Below are 19404 nucleotides of genomic sequence, written 5' to 3' on the forward strand. Positions count from 1 at the left end.
AATCGGTTCAGGCAGGGATTCGCTGTCTGAATTTATCTGACTAGCCGATATATTCCTTAAAGGGGCCTCTGATGCAACGTCAACTATAAAAAATGGCTGAAAAGTTGGATCATTGATATCAACAGATTTGCATTCCCCATTGGTCCGATCTGGGATTTTTGCAAGAACAGAACATGCATATGAAGCAATACCGTCTAAGAGTCTATCCGAAAATAGTCGAGAATAGAGTTTCCCGTTCAAACCCTAACCCTAAAAGGGATTCATTGTCCTGTTTCGTTATTACTGAAATGTTTCGTAATTAAAGGCCTTAGCGCTAGCTCAATTAAGACCTCCACTTCCACCTTCATATAAAAGTGATTCTTATCTCGGTTTTAGCGCAAGGTCGGGGCATCTCACCCACTCTGGGGTTTGAATGCCACATGTAAATGGGCCGTCTATACCGATGTAGGCTCGAGAACAATGAGCTCACAGGGCCACCCTGCTGGGATTCAAATGCCATCGGAGGTAATTTGAATAAAGCAGGACATTTTCTTTTGTTTTCACACGGGTGTGATGTGATTTTTTTTCTTCTTTAAGAGACCGTTCCCAATACAGGCTGATGTTTTTGTTTTGGTGAAATGTATTCTCTCGCAACTGAAACTGGGTAGCAAAGACCATGAATAATGAATGCATCCTTCAGAAGGGGAATCCTGTGAACTGCCACTGCCCACAAAGTGCCCCATGGTGTCAAAGTTTAAGGAAGGAAAAGTAATTTGGCCAAACGCACTCGTACATGATGCAGCCATTCATTCTTCATTCACTCATTGTTTTCACCTTTTCACCCATTCACCTATTCATCCACTTTTTTAATGTGGTTATTCATTCGTTATTATCAGTTTAAGGCTTTGTTTGTTTGCATATATGCGTTATTGCATCAAAAGCCTATTATTATTATTTTTTTTAATTCGTCCCGAAAGTCTCCAAAAGATGGAGGTCTAGACCGCAGACAGATGGCGGCCATTTCTCACAATGGGATCACCTGGCTACTCATGTCGCTCTTGAGAAGGAATGATGTCATTATTTATACCCTCAACCGACAGGAGTTTTGTCCCTCACTTCGCTTAAACAGTAATTGTCTTGTCAAACACACAGAGACATGACTAATACACACACACACACTCACTCACTCACTCACTCACTCACTCACTCACTCACTCGCTCACTCACTCACTCACTCACTCACTCTTATTATTATTCCAACCCCAATTCTGCCGCTTTGGATGACAGAGATTAATTTACTGCAGGCTTGTTCTCGTTGAGCCATTTCTGCCGTATTAAGTCTGTGTTAGCAGGGAACCTCTTTGTTTTTCAGACAACGCAATGCTTGGGATTCTCTCTAATGTGTTCTCTGCTGTTTCCCGTTCTCTCGCTCTATGTCTCTCTTTCTGTCTCTCTCTCTCTGACTCCCAACATCTCTCTCTGTCTGTCTCAATTTCTCTGTTTCTCTGTCTCTCTCTCCCTTATTTTGTGGGTTTGATGTGCCTCCGGCAACAATCCATATCTCTGCTCTTTATTTTCTTTGTTCAGCCGTGCACTATAACAATGTGCGTGCACATCTTCTGTCTACCTCTACACCACACAATGGGCCTTTATATGATATTTTAAGGAAAACCTAGAATCTTTCAAGTTGAGAGAGAGAGTGACTTCGTAGACAACTTGTGAAATGTGTGTGCTTTAGTGTAAAGTGATTTGGGCCTTGCTGGTTCCAAGTGTAAGATGAAGGAGAAGGTGGTGTTTCATAATTGAGACATTTCTAGATATTGTGGTTGTGTCACAGAGTAATAACAATTATAACTAATGTTATTGAATAAGTGTATTGTGCATATATCTATGGACAGTCCATCCACAGTCGGTCAGTTGGTCATTATTCTAACTTGGTTGTATCTCTGTTCCATTGTGCATGTTCAATATGATACTTACACTGATTTAGCCACTGATTCTTAATGGGTGTAAGAACGGCCTCTTTGGAATCAGGCAAAACATCGGCCTCCCTGTTTCATGATTTTGTTTATAACAGGCTAGATGTTTTGGAGGAAGAAATTCAGACCCCTTTACCGTCTTGTAAATCAACACTCTTCTGCCCATCATCTCCATGGCAACAGGCTGGTTTAATGTTTATAAGTTGACACAGTCTTTCACTGCAGTTCTTTTGATATTATAACAGCCGTTTTCATAGAAACACTCTTCATTCAACCTTTTAGAAAAAGAAAAAAAAACAGCTTGAGTCCTACGTTATTATGCAGGAGATTACACCACCTCGCTACACTGGACGTGAATCCACGATTAAAGAATGAATTTAATTAAACATTTTGCGGCACAACAGCAAAATCTGTTGCCATGCTTCCTGCCATGGTTGTGACACTCACACACACATACACACACACACACACACACACACACACACACACAGCCGATGAAGGGAGGGGACTAGGGTAAAAGTTTGGGCTGTGTGTCAGGGAAGAGGTGTGATTGGCCAGCTGTAATGCAGTTCATTACAAGAAGGACAAAATAGCAGAAACGTATGTGTGTGTTTGTGAATCACAATGCAATGTATTGGGCTAACACAAGGTCTATAGGTAGAGTTTTTTGTTATTGACTATTATAATTTAAGACCTATATGATGTTTCTAAGACATTAAGTGTCTCAAACGACTTGACTATTCCGAACAATGCTAGGGACTCTTAAATGAGTAGTCAATGTTGTCATTGTGTCCGATAGTGTTCTGGGTAAGAATGGTTGGCTCTGTGTGTGTGCCATATCCATTATGCACACCCAATGTTGATAAAAAAAAAAATGAAACAAAGAAAAATGATGTTGTCTTTTACAAGTCTTATCGACAAATCAATTAGGGCAGTTCTTAGGCCCTGATCAATAATCCACAAGATCAATCGCCTGGATCCGATTGTTGTGAACTCCTAGTATGTATAGTGAGGTACCCTCTTCTATAACTCACCTTTAAAAATCTGTAATGATACTCCATCTTATGAACTAATTAATCGATGACCAATGAATCGTGCTATCGATTCATGGATGGCTCACTACGGTGTTATAGACATTTGCTTTATGAGCAATTAGCAGTCTTGACTGGGGAGGGTGGGGGTTAAAGTGAGTGCACGGTGGTTGTCGGAGATAAGTGAAGTGCTCTCCTTCTGACCCAAGTGTATTTATTGTGGCTGTACAAGGGCCGACACATTGTCTTAAAACTCTCACACACAATGGAGGGAAGTAGTGATCAAGGGCCGAATAAAGTGTGTGTGTGTGTGTGTGTGTGTGTGTGAGAGGGTAATTAGGGAACCTTCGGATCATGGGTTGTTTTGTCATTTTTGTAAACTTCAGACCCCAAAGACAACATGCCAGTATGTGTGCATGTTTGTATGCGCGCACACACACAGGAAGCCAAAGCCGCCCTGCTACAAAGATCGTTTGTTGCACAGCAGGGATGAATGACTGGCGTTGTCTGGAACCCACCCTTACACACATACAGATACACACACACATACACACACACAAACACATGGTCACAGAGAAGCATCCTGGCTGAGTAGGGGGTGAGTCAGCAATACATTACATACACTACTGACCTACTGACACAGAGAGAGAGGGAGAAAGGGAGAGAGATATATACTTTGACTGGATATCCAAGTTCAGATTCTAAGTTGTGTCCGTCACTCCATCATTCTGTTTCAGTCAGTTCTAGAATGGGTTGTCTGAGGGTTCTGATCGCAACTGATGCGCGACCATGCACATGTTAAATCTGGATCATTCTTCAGAGTATCGTGAAGTCTTACGGAGGATAATATTAAGCAAGATGCTCCATATTGGCATCCATTTTGGATTCCACCACTAAGCTAGCTGGCTAGTTCAAGCTAACAGTTGGATGACTTTATTCAGTTGCATTACGTTGGGCTTTCCCTCTATTCTAAAAGTGTTGTTGGAAGGGAACAACCTATGAAATCGTGGAAATCTTTGGCAGCGAAACAGAAGTAGTACCATGTAGAGTATTTCAAAATGGGGAATGAGCCCAAACTTGAAGGACCTGCAGAGACGACACCCCCTCCCTTGCTAACATGGTGTCGGTGGTTTGATTCCCAAACGTGTTCAAACCTGTTTTCATTGGTTTAAACTGTTTCACCTGTTTTAACAGGTCCCTAAAAGCACCCTTATCAACAGGGTGCTTTTAATCCATTAAACTGACTGAACGGGGTCCTGTGAATCCGTAGACCATATAAACGGACATAGCCGTGTCTATAAACTGAATATAACAATGTGTGTGCTCCCTATGGTGGGCGTGTATCAACAGTGTTTGGGTGAGGGAGAGCGAGAGAGGGATGACTTGGGAGTGGGGCGGGCGAAACAGGAAGTGAATAAGCTGGAGAAAAAAAAGAAAGAGGGCGAGAAAGAGGAGAGAGGGCGACGTGAGTCAACACGTGGAATGTTATGCTCGATCTTTCACAGGAAGTGTGTGCTTATAAAATAAATGGACACACAGCAGGCAGACACACCACTTTCTAACATGTCCGCTTTTTGCACGCATACTATTTCACACCTATTCCCCAAACAAGATGTGTTGCTCTATTTATGGTGAGATGTGTGTGAGTGTGTGTTTTTAAAAACATCTAAAAAAAAATTTTTTGCCACTTAAATCGATCTAAAGATTTTAATCTTCGTCTTTGACGTCATCAGTTTTTTTTTCACTGTAGTCGGATTCATTTTCCAAAACGAGACAACATTTTTTATAGCTGATTTACTGGAAAGGAATATTGGCTTTGATATATTCAAATCCCAGGTCAAGCATGAAACAACCGTTTTGCTGTTTGCACACAGTTCAAAGACGACACTTTATTCTGTTTGGTTAACAATAGGGAAGGCATTAACTGGACATGAGTAATAAAAATATAGGGTACACATGACAGTATAAGGTGTGTTCTTGTGTTGGTTGGCAGTTCATGAACTTCTTAAAATCCCCATTCAAATATTACAGCCGTTCATGTAGTTCTATTGCAGTGACGATATATACAGTATATCGGCCGATATTTGTGTTTTTTACGTGTATCGGCATCGGCCGATTTTTTTTTTTCCCCACAGATTTTTCTTTTTCTTTCTTTTAGAAATGCAGTATCAGCTCCAAATATCGGCTCAAGAAAATCAGTAACGGTGTATTGGTCATCGGCTAAGGCTGAAAAATCCAAATTGGTCGTTCCCTAGTGACGATACAACCCCAGTGGCGGTAAAAAAAATAAACATGACGACGTGTGATTAAACATTAGGGATCCTATTAGAGAATCATAATGGGTTATAAAAGTAGAAGTTACACGAGGGGTTTTGTGTGTGTGTGTGTGTGTGTGTGTGTGTGTGTGTGTGGTTTGGCCTGTCTGTGTGTGTGTGGTTGTCTCTCTGATTCTCTGCAGCGTGGTGCCCTGTCATGTGTCACTCTGAAGGCAGTGGTCACCGGCGAATCAAATTACCCAATCAGACAGCTTCAACTGACAGGCAACCAAGGTTCATGCCCTGATTATAACCAAAGTATCTGACGAGGCCATCTCCCGCAGTCTGTGATGCCCAGGCATTCTCAATACACATAAAGCGTATGCTAACCAACTGCCAATTTACGAATTACAGCAGAAGCTAACAATTGTCATTATCGATTTATCGCTTATAATTTGATATGGTAAAACATTAATTATTCAGTTCCTCATCATTCATTTATAACTAATTTTATAAAATATTATAAACAATATTTTTTAGCATTTGTTATTGATGTATTAAACTTCCCATTGGGTATGAGTAAAGAACAGGTCCCTACTCTAGACGAAATGCCCGTGTTGGGACCGGATGTTTCTTGATAAGCCCTCGATTGGCTCTTCAGTCTGCCCGTGTGCGTGACTCCCTCCATTGGATACGGCCGTGATAGGGGCTGGAGGTGAAGGGTGGTCTTCCCATCCATAAGCGCGCCTGTCAGACCCCAAGCATGTGATATCAGCTGCTGGCCCCTTGTGTTCACCACCCCACCCCCACAACCCTTGTGAGACTACAGTAGTTAATCTGTGCATGGGGGGGACAACCATTTCTCTCATCACTAAAGGTCTCCATCTCTCAGTAATGACGTCCCAACTTTTATGTTCCGTTCTACTTTTTCCCGCTGGTGTCGGGGGAGTCAGTTCCCCCGACGTCAGCCGGCGTTTAGAACCAAGGCGGCCTCTGGGAGGATGAGGCCCACAGTGGTCGTGGCAGAGGCCAGGTCCCCCACCAGGAGTACATGGGAGTATGTTAAACCAGGGGCGGTGTCTGCCAGAGCTAGGGACTTATGGGTTTATCGATGCTGTCAGTGACGTTGTGTGTGTGTGTGTGTGTGTGTGTGTGTGTCCAAACCGAACGTTTCTGGGTTTGATCCCCCACTGTCTATAATCAAACCTGTTGGCTTCCTCGAGCAAGATGACCCCACGACCCCTACCTTCTCCTTGTTGACCTGATCCAAACTCACAGTATTTCGTTTTGGATAAATGTCTGACATGTTTAGTCACGGATAAATCTCTACACTCGTCTTGACATGTTTTATTGAAGGTGAGCGCCAGAAAGAGAGGGGGGTTGAGAGAGCTCAGAAAGAACACCCTCTCCGCCATATTAGAGCGAGACTCTCCTTTACCACGTCACCTGTGGTTGGCCGGCCAACTGTGTGGCAACGGAGCCGGCAGTTACTTAGCAACGGTCACGTGCGCGGAATAGCCGACCGTGGAAAAAGTCAGTTGGCTCCAACTAATCTCATTAGAGTAAAGTTGATTGTTATTATCACGCTGGGGCTTTTAAAAACGAAAAGCCTTTTTTGTTCATCGAACGAGACCGCTGTCAAACCTATGCTGGCTAGGGACGCGGTCCATCTCCGTGGCGACGCTTGTCAGATTTCTTCATCATCATTAATGCAAACCACCGGACTGGTTGGTCTTCTGCCACTTGGGGTTCCAAGCATACGAGTCGCTATACATTTGCTGCTCATCTGGGGGTACAATCTGAATCTTTCACGTGTGTTTTGTTGTACGCAAGAGTGCTTCAGTTTATCACACACACCAGCAAGCCACATGGTTCTTGAAGAAGAAAGGTCAGGTCAATTTTAAATGATGTCTCAAACAATGGTTCAGATATAGAATCGCAGAAACGGCAAAACCATTTGTTTTACTTTGAAGGCCTAGTTTTGCACAAAAAAGCGCTAAATACATGAAGCCTAATTTAATGTTTCGCCTATGGCGGACAAGATGTTTGTACTGACGTTGACTCCTAGTAGAGCTCTCATCTGTCCGGCACAAACCGTTGCATTATGGGTCCACAATGCAACACACACACACACACACACACACACACACACACACACACACACACACACACACACACACACACACACACACACACACACACACACACACACACACACACACACACACACACACACACACACTCACACACACACAAACGACTGTGTCTCCGTCAGACGTATTATGTTAATGTCCTCCATGGTGTTAATATCACTTACAGTAATCCCCCACACACACACACCATCACTCTCGCCTTGCCTTTTAACCAAGCCCGCGAAGAGCTCGTGGAGGGATTGCCATGGAAACGGCAATTAGCCTTCCCCACCCGAGTGAGCAGGAAGGAACGCACTGCCATATTTGGCTAGACGTGCGTATGCAAAATCAGCATTGTATCAACCTTGATTATAAGCTGCTGACTCATTTGCCCTCTTTCTTTCCCTCTTCTTCTTCGTCTTTCTCTTTCTTTCTTTCCCTCTTCTAGTCTTTCTTTTTCTATACATCCCAATATATAACACAAAGGCCTATACGCCTTGATAAACATTACAATAGTTAGACCAACAGCCATCATTCCTGTGGACCATTGCCAATGCCAATGCTTTAGATAACCAGTCTTTATATAAGTAGATAAGTAAGGTAGTTGTTCCTTGTATACTAAGTTTATAAGTGGTATAAGTTGTGTAACTGTTTGGCCTGATGTTTGTCAGAGTGGTTGAGCCTTCATCACTGCCAACCTGGCCCTGGTAAACCATCCAATAGGGCTTGTACATCCTGACGTGAGAACGCAATGACCGCCTCCATTTCGGTAGCATAGGAATGTTAATGGGACTACCTGATGGTGGTTTGGACATGGTTTCGTAAGTAATCGTAAAAGGATTTATCATTATTGGGTGACATTGTTCTGATGCGAGACTTGGCAAAACAACATTTTGATTAGCCTAGGATACAGTATATTAATGTTTATTTATTATTCTACATTTTAACAATTCTCTTTAGTTGTTATAATCTAGAACAAGTATCGGCAAAATCCCATGGTGCACTCTGATGTAGAAACCCTAGGAGTTGACTGATGGGCCAGGAACTTTTGAGTGTGTAAAAGGGCCAAATGTGACAACATGCTAATCCATTGTAATCCTACTTAATGTCTTCCTTGCCATCCTGATCTGCTCCTAATCTCCTCATTCATGCCTTATTGTTGTGGTAATCACTCAATGTTTGCATGCATGTGCAGACAAATCTCTGAGTTCTTTTAGAGTGTCTCTCACTTTGTCTGTCTATGTATCTCTCTCTCTCTCTCTCTCTCTCTCACTCACTCACTCACTCACTCACTCACTCACTCACTCACTCACTCACTCACTCACTCACTCACTCCAGTTCACATTCATCATGGTTCATGGCGATGTGTGAGACTGGCCTCTGTGAACAATTGGGAAACACCACCTGTGTTTGAGAGAGACCTAGCCTCTGGTGTATATAGGAGGTGGAGTAGGAGGAGGTGGTGGTGTGAGGGCCGGGGGGCGGGGGAACACTCCTTGAAGTGGAGGCTGGTTGCTAGCCCACCAACCCTCCGGGGGATGGCTCGCCTGCTAGCGAACCCTTGGTGACTCGGTGTGTCGCGCCAGGTGAGCCTCTGCCAAAGACACCAATTAGCCCCTAGAGAGGAGCCATTGAACGCAAAGCGATTTAAACATATTGTCCATGATGTGTATGTTGCCCGGGAGCAGCCGGCGCTGAGTTCTTAAGTGAAGGGTGAGTCTGGCGGGAGGGGACTGGGTACTCGATAGGTTATTTTTGGGTATGATTAATGTTATGGTCTACACTGCTGCAGAATAAAGTTTTTCCTTTTGTCCTCCGACAAATATATATATACGCACCCAAATCAGTTTGGGTGCGTATATATTTGTGCTGTGCTGCTACAAAACCACTCCTCAAGCAAGCTATGTTCATGCTATAAATACTCAGCACTCTCTCGATTTGGTTTTAGTGGAAACATTTAAACACTAACCGCACTTAACATTGTGCTCCAGTATTGATTGTACGCCGTGCGTTCTCGGTCTGGATAACAGCGCCTGCTAAGAATAACTAAACGCTGGTATCAGAGACCCCCTGTTTAACTGGAGTTCATGTCCGCGACGCCACTGCTATAAGGTTGTGATAACATGACTGGTATCCATGGAGGCAAAAGCAGGCTCCAGACCATAATAATACACAAGCAAGGCCAGGAACAGAGGACTCCATCATCATCCTCCTCCTCATCATCTTACTGGCTTTCTTTCCTTTATTTTTCCGATCAAGGAGCCCTGAACATGCAACCTGGAAAATCCTGGAATTAAACACTTTTTCCAGTTGTGGAGTACATCGGAAAAATTGTTAGAAAATGAAAAAAATGGCCCTTGCTCTGGAAAACCAAAGGAAGATATTGAGTAGGGTTTTTGGACCCATTCTGATCGGTTGCACATCTAGGCGTTTATCAGCAATGCTAACGGCTTAGTGAGCGTGATCCAAAATTCCAACAATTTTTTACTTTTCGATGCACATTCCTATCACATGCTCCTGAACCATATATAAACACAGTCAGTGTACACTCTCTCTCTCCCCTCTCTCTCAACCGTGGGAACTTGCAAAGGGGAATACTCTGAGTGTGAGGCGGCCTGTAGAATGTTCCGGTCATATGAATACGGCGAGAGAATGCTGCCTTCATGGCCTTGTGAAATACGGCTCCACTGCCCTCGCTCCTACGTAGCGTAAACAACGCAGGACACGGCCTGCCTGATTAAACACTGTGTGTGTGTGTGTGTGTGTGTGTGTGTGTGTGTGTGTGTGTGTGTGTGTGTGTGTGTGAGAGACACACGAAGCCTAGCGTCAGAGTTGGAGCAGATGCATAGATGGGGTCTAGCGTGTTTAAACAGGATTGTTTTATCTCCAGGAAGGAAATGCTTCTATCTGATTGGATGGGCTAGGGAGAGACGCAGAGACACACACACTCACACTACCACACACACGCTGGATTAAATGTGTGCTGTATTGATTGCTATCGACGTAACGTCGTGTGGTTTGTGCTCGTTGTTGACAATTTCATTAGGCTGCCCAGTACACACACACACACACACACACACACACACACACACGCACGCACGCACGCACGCACGCACGCACACACACACACACACACACACACACACACACGCACACGCGCGCACGCACGCACGCACGCACACAAATTTGTGTGTGCGACTATCTCCCAGGGTCAGGTGACCAAACAGGAAGTGGCCTGCTGCTATTCTGGAATGTTAACCCATCCAGACCTCTCTCGGCAACGCTCATGTTAGCTCCCCTCCCCCTCCCCCTCCCACCGCTCTTACCTAACCCTCCCCCGCTTCCTCGCAGAGGTAACCACAGAAGAAGAAGAAGGCGTGTGTGTGTGTGTGTGTGTGTGTTAAAAGATCCCCAGCCGCCACGGTCTAGTTCTATAGGGGTTAGGTCCCCTTGTTTCTTTCTACTATGGTCATCTAACAGACACATTCATCCAGAGTGAGCTACGTCGTGGATACAGGTAGGAGGTCGCAGGTGGGGCCCAGGGGTCATCCTGCTCCATGCCTACAGGTTAGGCCGCGCACGTTAGGGGGATCGAACGCAGAGCCTTTGGGCGAGGAGTCAAATGCTGGACTGTGGTTCGTCCGCTCTCTCCCTGTCTGAGCGTAGCGTGAGAGCGTTGGACCGTGAGCTGTAAAGTGAACTGCAGATCGACTGGAGGAAGGATTCTTCCATCTCTCGTGGGCGCATCAGACCTGTGTGTGTCTGTGTGTGTGTGTGTCTGTGTGTGTGCAGTCGAGTGTGGGCCTCAACCCGGGGAGACGTGCTGCCATCCTTGGGGAGCTTTCTGAGAGCGATGTTCAGGGGCTGTGGAGTGACTGACTGTAGAACCACAACAAAGGAACAAAGCACTTCTCCAGACCTAGAATAGACGACATGGTACACACACACACGCACGCACGCATACACTCACACACACGCACACACGCACGCACGCACGCACGCACACTCACACACACACACACACACACACACACACACATACACGAGTCAGGCAGGTGGGGGGGATATGGGGGAGTGTGTGGGGTCTTTGTTCCACACCACAGCGGTTACTTTTCCTTCCTTTTCCTCTTCCTTCCAGACGCACACACACACACTCACTAACTCACTCTCTTTTGAAAGCGTTAGTAATATTTAAATGGCCATCCACTGAAGTAATTCCTTATTTTTTTCCATCAAGTATGAAAAACATTGGTGCAGCCTTGGTATTTCAAGTGACAAGCTTCCCCCAAATACACACACGCATACCGACAACCATACACCAACACATCAACAACGGTGAACAACGAATCATGAAAATTCAAATGATCATCTAAGTTGGTTTCTTTGGGTTTTCCTTCCGTCCTACTCCTCTGTCAGACATGAGTACCAACTGCCCTCACTATAGCTTTTACAACGGCCAGTTACCACGACAACCCCCTTATGAGTGATCTGGAAGATCCTTGGGTAGAAGCATGCTTGCAGTGACACTAAGTCTTATTGTTGAATAAAAAGTGTAGTTTCAGACTACAGGGGAGACACAAAGACTCTGCTTTGTCGTTGTGTGTGTGTGTGTGCGTGTGTGTGGTTTCCAGTGTACTTCCCATTTCTGCAGAACATCGCTTCAGTCATTTCTGTTGTCATGGTGAGAGAGAGAGTGTGTGTGTGTGTGTGGTTTCCAGTGTACTTCCCATTTCTGCAGTACATCGCTTCAATCGTTTCTGTTGTCATGGCGAGCAAGGGTGTGCGTGTGTGGGTGGGTGTGTTGTTGTGTGTGCAATATATACATGTGTGTTGTTGATGAAAGTCAGCAGTGTGTTGCGTAGATCTTGTCCAGCTTTAATGTCACTGGCCTGCCGCAGTTACCATAACACACACTCGCACAGACACAAAGCAATAATTCCCCTCTTCCACTGGCAGGTACTCTTCAGCACGCCTCAGCCCAGTAGGGAGGGTGCACTATAGCCCAGCTCAGTTACGGCTCGCGTTTCCACCGCCGACAGTACCCTTATGGTAGGGCGAGGTTTAAGCCGAATGGCGATAGCCGCGGCGGCTACGTAATCATTGTGATCTCATAGCTGCTCGACACAGTGTAGCCTGCTAATAAATCCAAGGAAAAAGAAGAACGCGCACAATGAACAAAGATCAACAATGTAGGACGTCCAAGAAGGACGGCAAACATTTGCGCAACCTTTTCTTCAATAAACGAAGCTTTTGCCGTTGTCCAGAAATACCTCGCGGGTACTGCGTTTGTTTGTTATTATCCCCCTTTCTCACGGAAGTGCGATTCTGTCGACCAATCAAAGGACGACGTGTGTAGCTCGAATTTGCCGGCACCCTTTCAGGCGTCTCAGTACCCCAACGGAGGAGTACTGCGGGACGAATAACGGCTCAATACGGCTCAGTCCGCGTCACGCCCACTGTTGGCGGTGGAAACGGGACCTGTGCCGGAAATACGCAAGGAGGATGTAGAGACACAACTTGTCTCTAGTGTTTCCACACCCTGCCACTCGATCTGTGACCCAGGAGACTGGTTGAAGGCTCGGTGTCAGTATATCATGGGGGTTCCTCTGTCTGTCTGTGATAAGCGTGTTATTGTCTGTCCTTAAAGTCCACCCATGTGCTTTAACACAGATATATATGCACACAGCTTAATGCCAGTGTGTGTGTGTTCCTCTTTTCTGATTTATTTCCACCCGAAATAAACACACACACGCACACACACACACACACACACACACACACACACACACACACACACACACACACACACACACATACATACACATCCTGCACATTAAATCCTAATATTATTAAACTGAGCTCACCCCAAAGCTCCCCAGTACCCGACAAACACGCACATCACCACGGTAACGACCCCCATCACCAGCAAGCAGTTCTCTCTATCAATGCAATTTTGTCCTGCTGAAGAGTCTCTCAGCAGTGATGAGATTACTAAAATAATTTAGGTTGAACTTTACAATAAGGGTACATTCATTTAACATTAATTCACAAACAGTTATAGCAGTATTACGCATTAAGTAACCATTAATTAACAGTTAACTAATGGTCTATTAATCAATTAGCATTAATGTTCATGTTTACCAATGATAATATTAACTAAGGTATTCATTCATACATTATTTTGAAGATGATATTATTAAAGTTTAGTCTTGAGCCCTGTCCTGAAAGGGACTACACATCGTCCGGGACTGAGAAGTTTCACTGGGTACAGTTATTACGGATAAAAACTGATTGATTGCCTCTCTTAGCAGCACCAAGCCTCATATGCTCTTTTCTTCAGTAGCACCAAAGACAGGTTAACATGTGTGTTCACTAGCGCGTCTCTAGTGTAACTAGTGGGACAGATCACTGTGGGACACTTCTTAAAACCAGACGAGAGGTTTACAAACTGCACTCTGAGAGGCTGCACTCTGGGTCACACCAGGTGTTAGACCAGATTAATAACACGCACAGTGGAATACACACAAGCGCAAACAGTTAACACACACGCACGCACACACACACACACATATTGTGCAAGTTGATTCAAGCGTACATCGACAGAAAGACTTTGGCTCGTTTGCAAAGATGTGTAAGCGTGAGTGTGTGTGTGTGTGTGTATGCGTGTGTGTGTGTGTGTTGAAGTGGGGGGGTACTTGGGCAGGTGCAGAGACAGCTGGTCTGGGCTTCTCTACTAAGGGGAGGATGAGAGAAAACCAGAGAGGGAGGAAGAGAGACTGAGAGAAAGGGGGAGGGAGGGAGAGTAATACTGGGGGACAGTTCAGCTGTTCAATACAAACTGAAGAGTGTGGGGGGGGGGGTTGCCTGGGAATGTGAATGAGTTGCAGACATGTTTTTTGTTTAATTGAGGAGGAGGAGAAGGAGGCGTAGCAGGAAGTGATAATGAAGGTTAAAGGTCTAACACACACACACACACACACACACGAAATGGCACCACCACAGGAGCTGTTCAACTTGCCAAAATGATTTTCCACACAAACATGTGGACCCAATATGTAGGGTACTACTTGTTGGATCGTGGGAGGGGGGAAGGAGAGAGAGACGGGAGGAGGGAAAGAAGGACGGGAGTTTATTTTCCATCGAAGAGACAAGAGCACAAGAGACTAGAGAAAGAAACTCTCTCGGTTTCTTCCAGTGTCTATTTAGGTCTCCCTCTCATTTGATTCACCCCACCCTACAATCCACGAGAGACGCTCCAAAGACCAGCGGTGGATTCGGTCATGGGACCTCAAAGCAAGAGACAACGAGCATGAGCAAAAGTGATGAACGCTAAACGCTACAAAGGGTCTGCAGACAAAACATGGCTTGAGGAGGAATTTGCGCGTCACACCTTTTTTAAAAAGGAAGGTTGGCAGTTGGCTAAATGACAATAACAGCATGATCATCAACTAAGCAACGAGTCCGCTGGAAGCCGCTGTTGCAATTACTCCTTTGTGATAATCAGCATTAAGAGATATAGCTTCATGTTAATATCAGTGCTGTGGTTAGGAGCGGTGTATGGTGTGAAGCTCAATAAAGTCCCTCACTTGTCACTGATGTCCATATAACTTCCCTATTTTCTAGATGTGGATTTTCTTTTCCATCAAACTCTCTTTTCTTCAGTGACAGGTTTAAAGTTGACTTGTGTGTTAGCTAGCTCGTCTCTAGTGTGACTATTGGGACAGATCACTGTGGGACACTTCGTTAAACCCGAGGAGAGGTTTACACACACACAGGAACACCAGTTGTTAGACCAGGTTAATAACACACACATGCACAGTTGAATACACACAAGGACATATACAGTTAGCACAAACACACACCCACAAACACACACACACACACACACACACACACACACACACACACACACACACACACCTCGGTTTATCTGTCAAGAGAGATAGGGATCTCCTCCTCCATCTCCTTTCACCCACACCACTTCCCTCTTCGGCTGTATTTAGTGTTTAACACATTTAACACGACTCAGCAAGGTATTATTTGTTGAGGAAAGCTTGTGCGTGCTAAATCGATCCATCGATGTGTACGAACTGACCATGTTGGAGGGAAAGCGTATAATTACACGAAGCCATGCTGTTCCTTTGTCCTGATCCTGTTCAGTAAAGGGGAATCCGCTACCCCCTAGTGGTCAGATTGGGAGTTGCACCAGCAGAACAGCCCCTGAATCTTGAACCTGACATATATCCATTTTATTGGTAGTCGAGAGATAAATATAAACCTGTCAACCATACCGACTTCATCTGGCAGCAACAAGAGTAAATTACTGCTTGTATTTAAGCAGTAATTTAGGCTGCCATAGAGGAGTACTGTGTGATTTCAGATTATAGTTTGAGGAATTTCTATATGTGTGTGGTCTTTTGTTTTGCTGACGCTCTCAGATACAGTCAACCATCAATTAAATGCTCCCATAACTCCCTACTGTGCAACAAACAATCACACACGCACACGTATTATTTATTAATAGTAAATGTGGTTGCATGTTTGAAAGCACGATTCAACAAAGAAGCTGAGTCTGACCTTCGTGTGTGTGTGTGTGTGTGTGTGTGTGTGTTATTGAAGGAGGAGGCCATTCCTGAGCTGGAGATTGACGTGGACGAGCTTCTGGACATGCCCAGTGACCTCGAACGGGCAGCCAGGGTCAAGGTAGGACATGCACGTACGCACACGCACACAGCTGCCCTTTAATTTAATGCTAAACAATTCATAATAGTGTCAGACTCCCATCCCATAATATTCTTCTTGTGTTGCAGGAGTTGGTGGTTGAGTGTTTTAAGCCCACTGAGGTACGTTTCCTGGGTTTCTTTGCTCTGCATACCTTCAGAAGGTTTAATAACGTGAGCCTGTTTTTGTTTATGTTTTGACCAACAAAATAAATATCGTCCCTTGCGTCTTGCCGTAGGTCTTCGTGTCCGAGCTGCTGGATAAGATCCGAGGGATGCAGAAACTCTCCACGCCTCAGAAGAAATGATAGAACCTCCAACATCCTGTCCTCATACTCCTCCTCCTCCAACCCCTCCTCCTCCTCTTCCTCATCCCCCCACCATCTCCTCTTAAGTTCCCTTTGTTTACTTTGTCTTCCTACCTCGCCTCACTTCTCCATTTTCCTCAGTCCTCCTGCCCTTGTTTCTCCTCCCTCCCCCCTCCCCCCCCCCCTCTCCTAGGAGAACCCCAGACCAAGCTGAACCCGAGTCGTCGGTTGCTTTTCACGTTCAGCGTTCTCACCCCGAACCACATGGTTGTCGGGGAAAGATAAAAAGCTGTTTGTCCTGACTAGACAAAAGCCGCCGTCTTCATGTTTGCGACAAACGTGTATATTCCTCCTGCTGGTGTTAGTTTACAACACCGGGCTGGAGATTTAGCAGGATAATTAAACACGATGGCGCCAACTTCTCGTTACCGGAGAATCGATTCATTAATAAGAACAAGAGGAAAGGAGTCGGACGAATGGGGGGCGGGGTACTCTGTCAAAGCAGCCAATCAGCTTCAAACAGGGTTTATTTCTGAACTATTACGTTTTTTTATTTTTTATTGTCTTTCTTTTGTGAAAGGTTTAAATTTGATGTAAATAATTCAATTTCCACGGCCATGGTTTAACTTAAGACTATTTTCGTGGGGTTGTGTTTTATTTTTACTATTCAATGTTTCGGAAACAATGTTTTTGTTTTTTGGTGGCCAATGGGGTGCCAGGAGTTGGTAATACGTTGAATTATTCACTCTTATCCTTAACCATATTCTATCTTCGCCACTATCAGTTTGAAACTTTTTGAGGAAACAGGTTGATTGTTTTGAAAAACCTAATTCTTGAAGGGAAACGTTTTACGTACTTCAAATCCACTGAAGTCAGAACCATTTCTCATTCGTATCCTGAACGAATGCAAATTCACCGATAAGTAAAAATTACCATCTGACACATCAACCACTATAACACTTTTATTTTTGTTACTATGCGCTCACAAGCATAGCTAAGACCCCAGAAGGGCCTTATATTGGCCTGTTCAAAGTCCTCATCAAGATAGTGTGTGTGTTTGTGTGTGTAGGATCCTTCATAGTGTAAGGTAACCTTTTCAGTACGATAGTTCGCTCATTCCTGTCTTCTGCTGTTTTCCGTACGACAAATCAGTTTTAGTAAAGGACCAGGTCCTCACTTTTCACACACATTTTCCACATCAACACATGGGGACCTAAATCGCAAAATGCCTTCTTTCTTGCTGTCTCGTTTCTCACCGTCTTTCTGTCTGTTGATCTCTCTCTCTAGTTTCTAGTTTGTTTCAGACGCATCAGATTACTCTTATCTCTTTTGCTCTCCACACGTTTGGTGGCCCGAAATTGGAGTTGAACTCAAACGACCTCAACCGGCCTCACTAGGTCAGCATTCTTAAACTGAAGTGTTTGGTTCAGAGCAATGTCGGCAACGCACACACGCACGCATACATACACACATACACGCGCACACACGAACACATACACACCAGTAAGGGGTTTAGTTGTGATGAGCGGACCAGCTGGGTGTGGAGAGACATTGTATGGGAGGACAGGCCCTTGTGGAAGATTAAAGCTCCAATGCCTCAATGCATTGACTCACCTCCTCCGGGCACCGCACATACAGACAGGGAGCGCTCGCACACAAGAACAAACGCCCCCTCTTGGTCGACGGCAGCGGAAACACATTTGCAAACCACAGCTGCATCTCGCACACACACAGGCACCGCGTCCTCTCGCTCTCTCATTCCTCCTCATGCTTGCTCGCCCTTGTACACGTACATGTGTGTGCACAGGCACGCGCACATACACACGCAGGCAGATGGAGGAAGGAGATCCTTGGACGACTCACAAGGTCTCAGTGTTTTCCTTTCTCGGGTGCCAATCATCTCCAAGAATAAGCCATCTGTTCCTGGTTTTGAGCCAATCGGAATCAACGACATGGCCCATCTGCCAATGGGATGAGTGCAGGTGGATTGGTAGCAACCAATCAGCAGCAGCAGCGGCGTCAGCTGACTAGACAGCGAAACACTGCTCTCCTCTTCTCCTCTGCTGTTTTCATCCCTCTGTTCTGTCCTGCCCTCTACTTTCCTCTCCTTTTTCAAACAGATGTTGCCTTAGGTATTATTTATGTTATACAAACCAAATAAATGGAAGACATTTTCTTTCTTTTTTTAAAATGTGTGTTATATTGGAACCTCTGATACCGTACGGAGTTGTGGCAAAGTGTAAAAAAAAGTAAAAAAAGGAAACAAAAAAATACCTAGACTCTTCTGCAGATCTTTTTCAATCATTGGAAATTGAAAGATTCCAGTTTTGGGTTTTTTTATGTTCTAGAAGTGGGTGTTTAATACGTAGGCCTTGATGCAGTGGTTTGTTTAGAAGACCATTTGATTACCGTCTGTTTTTAATTGTGCTCATGACACTTCTTATTAACGCCAGGCCTTGGATTTAATATGTAGTCAAGAATAAATCCACTCAGATTCATACTGGTGCGATTGCTTTTGCCTGCCCATACTGTCAATCCCCTAATCAGGATGGACTGCATCGTTTGGGGAAATGCTGTGATTGGGTCAAATTTGTAGCAGGCATATTCAATCATGAACTAAATCTGAGTGGATTTCGTTCCTTTTTCTAAATCCCAGTTTGGATTATATCTTCCTAGACTGTTACTAAAAATAATGTTTTTTTTCACTGTTCGAGGGAAAATGTCCTAAATATAGACACGGTTTATAACCCGTCATTGGGGTGAAGAGCTAATACCATACAGATTAGAGAGGATTTGATATTGATTTCATCAAGCCAACCAACAAATGTAGCAATATCAACAAAAGGTCTTGTTTTTGCCCAGTTTTGTTACACTTTTATGCAACTTTAATAAAAATACATCAAATGAAACGTCTGTTTTGTTTTTGTGTCATTGGTTATTCATACACTATAGGCCTTCACATAGACAAATGATAGATAGCCACCTTGTGGCCAGTTGTAA

General features: G+C 44.6%; 1 protein-coding gene across 1 annotated transcript in view; it reads left to right on the forward strand.

Moving 5' to 3' along the window:
• ppp1r14bb (protein phosphatase 1, regulatory (inhibitor) subunit 14Bb) overlaps positions 1-19294 on the forward strand; it is a 20701-nt gene extending 1407 nt beyond the window's left edge. Inside the window, exons 2-4 of the mRNA XM_079757886.1 lie at positions 15996-16079; positions 16187-16219; positions 16336-19294. Coding sequence (XP_079614012.1) covers positions 15996-16079; positions 16187-16219; positions 16336-16404 — 186 coding nt within the window. The 3' untranslated portion in view covers positions 16405-19294. The remainder of the gene's footprint in view (positions 1-15995; positions 16080-16186; positions 16220-16335) is intronic.
• Positions 19295-19404: the final 110 nt, after the last annotated feature.

The sequence above is a fragment of the Pollachius pollachius genome (assembly GCF_949987615.1).
Source record: "Pollachius pollachius genome assembly, chromosome: 20".
Taxonomy (NCBI): Eukaryota; Metazoa; Chordata; class Actinopteri; order Gadiformes; family Gadidae; genus Pollachius; species Pollachius pollachius.